Raw genomic sequence first — 12210 nt, forward strand, 5'->3', positions numbered from 1 at the left:
ATGACGATACAAAATGATTAAAACCGCCCAATATTGCTAATTAAAAATTTTTTTGAAAAGACCCAAACCGCCCCTTAATGTCAACCTAAATAACATTTTGTGCCAGTTGTATTAATTCTTTAAACGTGAAAAATTAGAAATGAAAAGTGCGAACTTGATTTTTCCACTGGTTTTAAAAATACTCCACAAAAATACTTAGCACAACACACACACACACACACACACACACACACACACATACACACATATATACACACACCCATACACTCAACAACAACAATAACAACAACAACAACAACAACAACAACAACAACAACAACAACAACAACAACAACAAAATAAATCAAAATTAAACCAAAAAAAGAAAAACAAAGAAGCAAACAAATAATTAAAAAAAAAAGATACAGGAACAAAAAAGCCAAGTTTTTGAATTTGGCATAAGAAACAGATAACTGGCAATCCAAGTACAAATCATTTTTAAAGTAAGTACATCAACTTCTCTGACTCGTTCGTGCGGAAAATAAACTCCACCCTCATTGCTTATATATAGTCTTTTGCAGAAGAAATCAAATAAAATGAGCTTTTATATAGAGCAATAACCACTAAACGTGCTCTTATGGCCTTACAAGCGGTCCATGGCCAACAGCAACATTTAACATGGAGGACGTGCCATGACGCATGTTAGGCGATATTACCATTCTTTCGGACAGACAACGCTGTTAATGGCCAGGTACTCATTTTACACCTGAGTACGATGAGAGAATGTGAGTTAAGAGCCTTCTCCATGGACTCAACTATGCACACCGAGCGAGGCTCGAACCCAGGACCTTCCGTGTCATAATAGTCACAAGACCACATAGCCGCACATTATTATACAAGCGTCCTGCTAGCTCGGGCATTGTTGAGTGGAAGAAAGGTAGAGAAATGGACAACATACCTTATAATGGCAAATCCACCAAGTCGAAGAACAATTACAATTACAGTATTAATACGATCCTTGTGCAGTCAAGAGCCAATGCCTAAACATAAAAATCATATCTGTAAGTTTCTTAAATAAAACATAATGTGTCAACACCAGTTGAGTTAATGTTAAGATACACACCTACACACCCACATACCCACACACAGAGGCATATATCATGAATAACTCGGTGTGCTATTAAAAGAGGATTACTTCGCCTCCATGCTAATAAAAAATATCTAATACGTATTACCTTTCATTCATAATATGACGTATTTTAAAATATCAATGGTAGTTAGTCAGGTGGTGTGTTGAGCACGCATTCCGAATGCCGAATACCGACACAGCAACCAACACACTCCGTGACAGATGGGATAACAGTCAATAGTTTCTAGATTCAGGTCCGGTCGTAATATTGATGCAATGGGTTTAATTAAAAAGCTCAGAAGATCCGCTACCCGGATATAATGTACCATTACATAAAACTGTGCTACCTTAAACGTTTATGGATAGTATGAAGTTGACGTCACACATGTCTTGTTAATGTTTTTTTTTGACGTCCATGTTTAATGATAATTCTCACTAAACGCTGTTGTAAAGCGCTTTGAGCACATTTAGTGGATATTGCGCTATATAAAGCTCATTTTTTTTTATGGGACAGCGTGGCTCAGCGGTACGGTCTTTGCTTCGTACCCGAAAGGCACCGAGTTCGACTACCCGCCGCGTTGTGTGGCCTTGAGCAAGTCACCTAGCCTTAGCTCATTTTGCGGCGCTGCACTGCGGCTGACGCCTGGGTTATTCCAGTCTTCCCTTGGAATAGACCATAAAGAAAAAATTTCCCTTAGGGATGAATAAAGGGAATTTATTTTATTTTATTATTTTATTATAACTAGACTATAAACATTCAAGGAAACACATAGTTTCGTGTGTTGGTCCGTTTTACTTCCAGATGGCAATGTTGTGAGCTTCTTAGCCAAACGCAAAATATCTATAGATAGTAGGCAGATGACGTCACTCAGGCCTTTGTTATTGTTTTTGCCATCCGCGTTTGTGAGTTGTTCTCACTAAACTGTATAGATAGAATGCGCTTGGCCAAGGAGTTCACAACATTGCCACCCGGAAGTATAACGGACCAACACACAAACTCTGTGTAACCATGAACTTTTCTAGTCTGGTTAATAGATAGAATGCGCTTGGCCAAGGAGTTCACAACATTGCCATCCGGAAGTATAACGGACCAACACACAAACTCTGTGTAACCATGAACTTTTATAGTCTGGTTAATACAGTTTAGTGAGAACAACTCACAAACGCGGATGGCAAAAACAATAACAAAGGCCTGGGTGACGTCATCTGCATACTATCTATACAGTTTAGTGAGAACAACTCACAAACGCGGATGGCAAAAACAATAACAAAGGCCTGAGTGACGTCATCTGCATACTATCTATAGAGAGAATGCACTTTGCTAAGAAGCTCACAACATTGCAATCCGGAAGTATAACGAACCAACACACAAAACTATGTGTAACCATGCACGCTTACAGTCTTGTTATGACAGTTTAGTGAGAATTACTCATAAACGCAGATAGCATATAACAACAAAGACCCGAGTGATGTCATCTTCATTCTATTTATAGTCTGATTAAAATATAATTTAGTGAGAATTATTCATAAAAATGGCTGGCTAAAAACAATAACAAAGAGCTGAGTGATGTCAAGTTCGGTCAATCTATTTCATGTTAAACATTCTAAACTTTCTTCAAATGAGGCGTTCCGCGAGTTGAGCATGTCGAAACGATAAATGGTGACGGTGAACACATAGCATTAATTAAAGCTCAGTTCTGGAAAACACTGATTTTAAAATTTGGCAATAAAACTTGTCCTTCAAATATCGATCAATTCAAATGACCCTCATTTAGGCAAAAACTCTCAAACCTGAGACTTTCGCGAACTGTCATTTTCATGTTTCGTGAAGATATGTGGACGTATTATGATATGACACTCGGATCGGAAGGTCCAGGGTTCGAGACCCGCTTTAAGCGGCGCATAGTTGAGTTCTTGGAAAAATAACCTCTTTTCTCATATTCTCCCACATTACTCATGTGTTTTATAAGTTCTTGACCGTTGACAACGTTGAATCTGTAGGAAAATAAATTTGTAATATTATTTATCGCCTAACATGCGTCATGTCTTGTATTGCATGCTACGCTATACGTGGCGCCTTTGTGTATTGACCCCTTTTAATATGTTAAGAGCACCTTAAGTGGATATTGATCTATATAACTGCTCAGTTAGAATTTACCTTTATATTATCCTAAAACTTATATATAGGAATTGTTCTCTCTTTGAAGCTTTTAAACATAATGAGAGTACTGGATTATGTTAAAGACAGTTCGATTATTGATTGTTGCCCAGCCGGTGTCAATGAAACTGGGTTTTCTACCTGAGCCATGCCCAGGGCCTCTCCACGACACGATCGTATTAACTACTACGGAGCTGTGGAAAGGACGTTACAAAAATAGGTCAGCTGTACTTAAAAAAAAAACCCCGGGTCCAACGATCCCCGTTTACAAATGCCCCCCCCCCCCCCCCCCCCCCCACACACTTCTCTCTCCCCCTTTTCCACGAAAAGAGGAATTTCAGTCAACGGCGACTACCCCTAAATATCTCGACCAGAATGAGCGAACACTTCGATCCAATAAAATAAACAATTTAATATTTCTCATATTATTTTCAAAAAAGGGTATGTCCCAAAAGATGCTGTGCGCTATACTAAAAAAATCACAACATTGCCATCCGGGAATATAACGGACCAATACACAAGACTATGTGTAACATTGAATGTGTATAGTCAGGTTAATACTGTTTAGTGAGAATTACTCTTAAACATGGATGGCTAAAAACAATAACAAAGACCAAAATGACTTCAACTTCGTTCTATCTATATATAGAACGAAGATGACGTCACTAGAGTCTTTGTTATTGTTTGTTGCCATCCGCGTTTATGAGTAATTCTCACTAAACTGTGTTAACCAGACTAAACGTTCCAGGTTACACGACATAGTTTTGTGTGTTGTATCGTTATACTTCCGGAGCGCGTTCTCTCTACAAAATTTGTGTAACCCCCTCCTCCCCCATAATATGTTTTACCACACCATTTTTGTTAATTTCCTATTATGATATGGTGGTGATGAATATTATGTTGGTAGAGCGATAGCTCAGCTGGAAGAGCAACCGCCGAAAATTGACGTCACTCAGCTCTTTGACAACACACGGAAGTAAACGGATCAACACACAAAACTATGTGTCGCCTTGAACGTTTATAGTCTGGTTAATACAGTTTAGTGAGAATTACTCATAAACGTGGATGGCAGCAAAAAGCAATTTACGAAGACCAGAGTGACCTCAACTTCATACTATCTATTGTTTTTAGTCAACCATTTTAATAATTAGTTCTCAGTAAATTGTATCCATTGTTGTTGGATTTTGGGAGGGGGGTGGGGGGGGGGGGGGGGGGGGGGGGGGGGTTTAAAAAATAGTTTTACAGCGCTTGCAACACGTTAAGGTCATATCATTAAAAAGGAAGAAAATGGGACTGTAAAAAGTTCTAGAATAAGAATTAAAGCACCAAAGAAAATGTAAGACAAAGGGGAATTGGTTCAAATAGGAAACTGGTGTAGATTCCAAGAGCACACTATCAAAGTACTTAGTTTGAGAAAACCTAAAAGTATCATCCAGACACAAGTACGGGTCCCCACTAAGAGGAATACACTCAAATGTTTACAAATTATTTTTATTATTATATTATTATATATATATATATATATATATATATATATATATATATATATATATATATATATATATATATATATATATATATATATATATATATATATAATATATATTATCTATATATATATATATATATATATATATATATATATATATATATATCTATCTATCTATATATATATATATATATATATATATTATATAATATATATATATATATATATATATATATATATATATATATATTATATATATATATATATATATATATATATATATATTATATATATATATATATATATATATATATATATATATATATATAATTATTATTATTATATTAAAATATTTACCACAATGTTTGAGACAGTCTACATTAATGTTTCAGGCTTAATTTGCCATCGTCAGGACTGAGTTGTTTTGTTGACTGTTGTTATTTCTTGAAGTGGTTCCGGTTTAAAGTTGCTTAACAGGAATTTACGCCGATGGGGACATCTTCCGTAGATCTCACTTTTCATGTTGAGTGTGGCTTCATGAGGTTGTTTGATTATAGTAGTCCTATAGGACAGCAGTTCCTGAAATTAATTGATACACTCTTTCCAAAAAAACCACAAGCTACATAAAATTATCAACAGGAATACCATAAAAATAAGCTACTCGTGTATGCGCAACATAGAACAAATAATCTCAAGCCACAACAAAAAAATATTAATAAAACACCGACAAGAGCAAAACCCACCCACCAGAAAATGCAACTGCAGAAATAAAGAACACTGCCCGCTAAAAAAACAATGCTTAGAATCAAGTTTAATTTACCAAGCCACAGTCACAGAAACTAAAACAAACAAACAAGAAAAATATGTAGGACTAACAGAAAATAATTTCAAAACAAGATACAACCTCCACACCTCAACATTTAGAAATACTAACAAAAAAACATCCACAAAACTCAGCGAACATATTTGGAAATTAAAAGACAACAAAATAGACCACAACATTTCATGGAAAATTTTATCCAAAGCAACAGGATACACACCAACATCAAAACAATGTAGCTTATGCCTGGAAGAAAAATATACTATAATCAAACAACCTCATGAAGCCACACTCAACATGAAAAGTGAGATCTACGGAAGATGTCCCCATCGGCGTAAATTCCTGTTAAGCAACTTTAAACCGGAACCACTTCAAGAAACAACAACAGTCAACAAAACAACTCAGTCCTGACGATGGCAAATTAAGCCTGAAACATTAATGTAGACTGTCTCAAACATTGTGGTAAATATTTTAAATAATAATAATTCGCTCCATTACTGCATGTCGAGCACTTTTCGTACCACATTTGTATCAAACACAATTATATATATCTCATTCCAAGGGACAAAGACAAGGCAAGTTGGAAAACAGATGTAGGGGGATAGAAGACACTGTAAGTGTAACCCTGCCCACCATGGGAGGCCAGGAACCCCACCCAAAATTGTGTCCATCAGACTATAAAAACGTTCAAGGTTGCACATAGATTTGTGTGTTAGTATTACCCACGACCTGGAACTCATGTTGGAGAGGACAAATTCATAATTCTATCATTTTGATTATGCACCTCTTTTATTTGAAAATTGTGGTGTCTTTGAAAGGTTATACTGTACTAATATTACATGGATAAAGAGGTTTTGATTCTGTGACATTTCACATTGTTACATTCAAAGCCCCCTCCTCAGTCCACATAATTGAAGAATGGCAAGCATGTACCCTGCTCGATGGGTGACCAGTGGGTTTTGTGCGATCTTTATGAGTTGTCCTATCGAAGACGGGTGTAAAAATTCATCAATGTCTATGACAAAAAATGTATAGATAGTTCGAAGATGACGTCACTCAGGTCTTTGTTATTGTTTTTTGCCATCCGCGTTTATGAGTAATGCTCACTGAACTGTATTAACCCGACTATAAACGTTCAAGGATACACATAGTTTTGTGTGTTGGTCCGTTATACTTCCGGGTGGCAATGTTATGAGCTTCTTAGCCAAGCGCATACTATCTATAAGTGCCTCACGGGTTGCTTGTGTCGTCCAATCTATTACATGTTCATTGTCCACCAGGGAAGAGCTAAATTAGAAACGATGTGAGCATGTATCAACACTGATAATTACTATTTAACTGATATCTATTGTTACACTATTTCAAACACTATTTTCAAACAACCCAAAATTATTTGCTAAACTACGCCACTGAATGCAACTTTGGTGTGAAAATTTTACCCGCGTGAAAGAGAATCAATATACGATTACTGTAAACATTATAAAGATTGAGTCATATTTTATTGCAAACGACGAAAAGATCAAAGGTATTCGGCATTGTGAGAAACCTGGTCTGTCACACACGGTATTCAAAATTCGTAATGAAATGCCACTTAAAATTTAAGACCGCATGCAAAAACTCACGTCATTATATTTCGTAACTTTGAAGGAATTTGTGATATTCCGTTCGCACGATTACTTGGAACGGACTTTTGTAGGTTTATGAAAGTCATGTTTGTGTTCGCGTTTGTGTGGGTTCGTGTATGTGTGTGTGTGTGTGTGTGTGTGTGTGTGTGTGTGTGCGTGTGTGTGTGTGTGTGCTGATGTTTTGTGATACATTATAGTTATGTGTGTGTGTGAGTGTGTGAGTATGTGTGTGTGAATGTGAGTGTGTGTAGGGGGGGGGGGTACTTATAAATGGTATCCAAGACCAAAATTATATTAGGACATTAAACTAAGGGGCGATGAAATTCCGTTTATAGATAGTTATCGAAGATGCCGTCACTCAGGTCTTTGTTATTGTTTTTTGCCATCCGCGTTTATGAGTAATGCTCACTGAACTGTATCAACCTGACTATAAACGTTCATGGATACACACAGTTTTGTGTGTTGGTCCGTTATACTTCCGGATGGCAATGTTATGAGCTTCTTAGCCAAGCGCATACTATCTATAGATAGTACGATGTTGACGTCACTCAGGTTATTGCCTTTTGCCAGACTACAGAGTTGTGTGTTGGCCCATTATACTTCCGGTTCATGACATGAAAAGAATTCCACGCTTCGCCTCACTGGAGAAATACTTGAAAATTTTCCTCATTGTGACAAATTTGCATGTTTGCATATTGTTATCAGTTTTTTTTATGAATGAAAAAATCTTAAAAGGCAGCTCCACCTCTGGCTTTCAACTATTAAACATGTAACTACTGTTTATATCAAGTGTGTAACAAGGTGTAGAATTTGCTGTGTCATTTTGAACCCAGGGTGGCAATGTTTGCGAGTAGTGCTCATGAATCTCGTGAAAAGTAAACCCCTGGTCAAGCCTGTGGGGAGTTCAGTGAATGTAATCACAACACAATTCATTGTGTATAGATAGAATGCGCTTGGCCAAGGAGTTCACAACATTGCCATCCGGAAGTATAACGGACCAACACACAAACTCTGTGTAACCATGAACTTTTATAGATAGTATGCGCTTGGCTAAGAAGCTCATAACATTGCCATCCGGAAATATAATGGATAACACACAATACTCTGTGTAACCATGAACTTTTATAGTCGGGGTAATACAGTTTAGTGAGTATCACTCACAAACGCGGATGGCAAAATACAATAACAAAGGCTTGAGTGACGTCATTTTCGAACTATCTATAGTCTGGTTAATACAGTTTAGTGAGAACAACTCACAAATGCGGATGGCAAAAACAATAACAAAGGCCTGACGACGTCATCTTCGAACTATCTTATAGATAGTTCGAAGATGACGTACTCAGGCCTTTGTGTTAAGTTTGACATAATTTAGGATGACACAGGATACTTTTGTAACTATGGTTTTTATTCAAACCCAAAGAACAACATATTAACATGGAGACATCGTGAGTGAATTTCAGTAGGAAGGAATCAACAGTAAAAGTGAAAAGTAAACACGGGTTATTTATCATAAGAGTGAATGCCCTTGGTTCAAGGGAAATAACCAACCAAGTATTGTAGAGAGACATTATTACACAATTGTTTCTCTTAGACCATTAGAAATCATAAGATCATATACTAATAGTAATTATACATAGAAATAATTCAACACTTTGTTATTGTTTTTTGCCACCCGCGTTTATGAGTAAATCTCACTAAACTGTATCAACCAGACTATAAACGTTCATGGTGACACAGAGTTTTGTGTGTTGGTCCTTTCCGATGGCAATTGTAAACCACCCATTTATTCACTCATCGCAGACCCTTCGCTTTTTATATCTACCGTAAAGAAGAAAAATCCCAAAGTATGAGACTGTAACCGGTCCAAAAAAAAAAAAAATGGCTTAATGTCACTAACCCTATTCTGATCAATTCTTGTGTTCGAGCCAATTATCATTAACATCCATCAGAAGATTGTGAAGATATACACGTGAACGCATGTGCAACCATATTTTAATTTAATGCGTTATTGGTTCTCCTTTTTGTGTACAATACTCACAACCTTCGCCAGCCGGATATAATATACAAACACACAAAAGTAAAATGTGAAATCGAATGTCTGATAAATATAATTTGGTGAGAACTAATAAACAAAATGGCTGTATAAATACAATAACAAAGACCTGAGTGGCGTTAGGTTTGTTCCCTATCGTGTTCATATTAATTTTATTAAATCACCCTGACCGTAGCCATCGTTAACACAATAAGCCAGACACCAGAACCGTTGCCATCGTTAACCTACTTAACGATGGCTACCCTAGAACCAACCAGGATTTATAGTTTGACGTCATTTTTTAGGTTTGTACAGCGTCTAGTGAGTTGTTAGTAGATCTCGAGGAAACAAGTGGTCTCATTGGTTGAACTATTGAATGCAAGTCACGATTTGTTTTCTTTTGTAGCCAAAGACTGGCAATTTGGCGTCATGTTTTGGTCAGTGTCAAGTTGTAGATAGTATCGTTTAGTTACAGCCTGACACTGAAACCCAAAAAGACTGGCATTTTGACGTCATTATTTGGTTTTTGCACCGCCTAGTGAGTTGTCGTTAGTAGTGTTCATGGAAACAAGTGGTTCCATTGCTTGAACTATTGAATACAACTCACGATTTGTTTTCTTTTGTGGCCAAAGACTGGCAATTTGACGTCATTTTTTGGTCAGTGTCAGGCTATAGATAGTATGCGCTTGGCCAAAGAGTTCACAACATTGCCATCCGGAAGTATAACGGACCAACACACAAATTCTGTGTAACCATGAACTTTTATAGTCGGGTTAATACAGTTTAGTGAGGACAACTCACAAAGGCGCATGGCAAAAACAATAACAAAGGCCTGAGTGACGTCATCTGCATACTATCAAAAAAGTAAACGATGGCTACGATAGTATGCACTTGGCTAAGAAGCTCACAACATTGCCATCCAGAAGTATTACGGGCCAACATCTATGTGTAACCTTGAATGTTTATAGTCTGGATAATACAGTTCAGTATTATCCAGACTATAAACGTTTAGTGCGAATTACTCATAAACCCGGATGGCAAAAAAACTATAACAATGACCCGAGTGACGTCAACTTCGATCTATCTATTGATAGTATGAAGTTGACGTCACTCATATCTTTGTTATTGTTTTTTGCCATCCACGTTTATGAGTAATTCTCACTTAACTGTATTAACCAGACTTTTTGTCAAATTTTGTGGTATGTACTCATAGACACCGATATTATGTTTTACTATTTGTTTCAGTGAATGACATAATCAGCCGGATGGTGAAACGGTTTTACTGAGATATTGTCAAGTTAAGTTAGAAGGTAAATTTTTATCCAAAATAAGTTCTTGTCAGAAATGGTTAAATCAAACCTTGTTGTACATCTTCAGAAAATATCAAAGCTTAATTTCACTTCTAAATATTTTTTTACAGCTAGTCAAGTTGAAAAAGTATGAAATTTGACACAAGTTGCTGGATACCTTTCCCAAACATCTGATAATAACTTCATGAAAAAAAAAAATCACCTGTTACTTCAAATAAACATTAAAATTTCAAGTGAGCATATTCTTTCAGAAAATGCACCAGATAAAAAAATGCAAATTCAAAATTTTCACCTACCGACTGATCATGTCATTCACTGACACATTTATCAACACAATTTTTACTTACAGTCATTCCTTATCCATTTGAAAGACACCCGATTAAAGGTATAAGGATATTCAACGCTTTTGTGGATAATTGACTAAGGAATAATGAATAACTATATCCCATTCACTCTTGAGTATGTTTCGGTATCACTAGAATCCCATGCGACTAAGACAAGAAAAATCTCAGACTATTTGATCGATGGTATGTTATGTTCACCGTGAAGAAATTTGCGATGGCCAAACTAGGGATGCCTGGTTAATATTGTAAATCATGCCAAACAAGTTATTTAAAAAAAAAACTGACTGACATGAAATTATGCCAGATTATTTTCAGGTAATAGATTATTAAATGATGATGATGATTATGAGGATGGTGAGGATGATGATGATGATGATGATGATGATGATGATGATGATGATGATGATGATGATGATGATGATAATGATGGTGATGATGATAATAATAATAATAATAATAATAATAATAATAATAATAATAATAATAATAATAATAATAATAATAATAATAATATAATAATAATAATAATAATAATAATAATAATAATAATTTAAAAAATAAAAAATAAAATAATAATAATAATAATAATAATAATAATAATAATAATAATAATAATAATAATAATAATAATAATAATAATAATAATAATAATAATAATAATAATAATAATAATAATGATGATGATGATGATGATGATGATGATGATGATGATGATGATGATGATGATAATAATAATAATAATATATAATAATAATAATAATAATAATAATAATAATAATAATAATAATAATAATAATAATAATAATAATAATAATAATAATAATAATAATATAATACTACTACTACTACTACTAATAATAATAATAATAATAATAATAATAATAATAATAATAATAATAATAATAATAATGATAATAATAATAATAATAATAATAATAATAATAATAATAATAATAATAATAATAATAATAATAATAATAATAATAATAATAAAAATAATAATAATAATGATAATAATAATGATAATAATAATGATAATAATAATAATAATAATAATAATAATAATAATAATAATAATAATAATAATAATATAATAATAATAATAATAATAATAATAATAATAATAATAATAATAATAATAATAATAATAATAATAATAATAATAATAATAATAATAATAATAATAATATAATAATAATAATAATAATATAATAATAATAATAATAATAATAATAATAATAATAATAATAATAATAATAATAATAATAATAATAATAATGATGATGATGATGATGATGATGATGATGATGATGATGATGATGAT

The 12210-nt window shown here is 34.0% G+C and overlaps 1 protein-coding gene across 5 annotated transcripts in view; it reads right to left on the reverse strand.

Annotated features, from left to right (window-relative positions):
- The window catches only part of LOC144965033 (solute carrier family 23 member 1-like), a 38099-nt gene extending 27042 nt beyond the window's left edge, over positions 1-11057 (reverse strand). Inside the window, exons 1-2 of one of the 5 annotated variants that reach the window (XM_078899906.1) lie at positions 10890-11040; positions 938-1019 (exon numbers count right to left, since the gene is read on the reverse strand). Coding sequence is in view for 2 of the 5 variants with exons in the window: in XM_078899903.1 (XP_078756029.1) it covers positions 1103-1134 (32 nt within the window). In the remaining 3 variants the exon portion in view is untranslated. Of the gene's footprint in view, positions 1-937; positions 1353-10889 lie in introns of those variants that run through there. The other 4 variants (XM_078899907.1, XM_078899904.1, XM_078899905.1 and 1 more) reach the window with 4 other exon arrangements.
- Positions 11058-12210: the final 1153 nt, after the last annotated feature.

Source organism: Berghia stephanieae, chromosome 2 (assembly GCF_034508935.2).
Source record: "Berghia stephanieae isolate SIO BIC M18660-M18661 chromosome 2, UCSD_Bste_1.3, whole genome shotgun sequence".
NCBI lineage: Eukaryota > Metazoa > Mollusca > Gastropoda > Nudibranchia > Aeolidiidae > Berghia > Berghia stephanieae.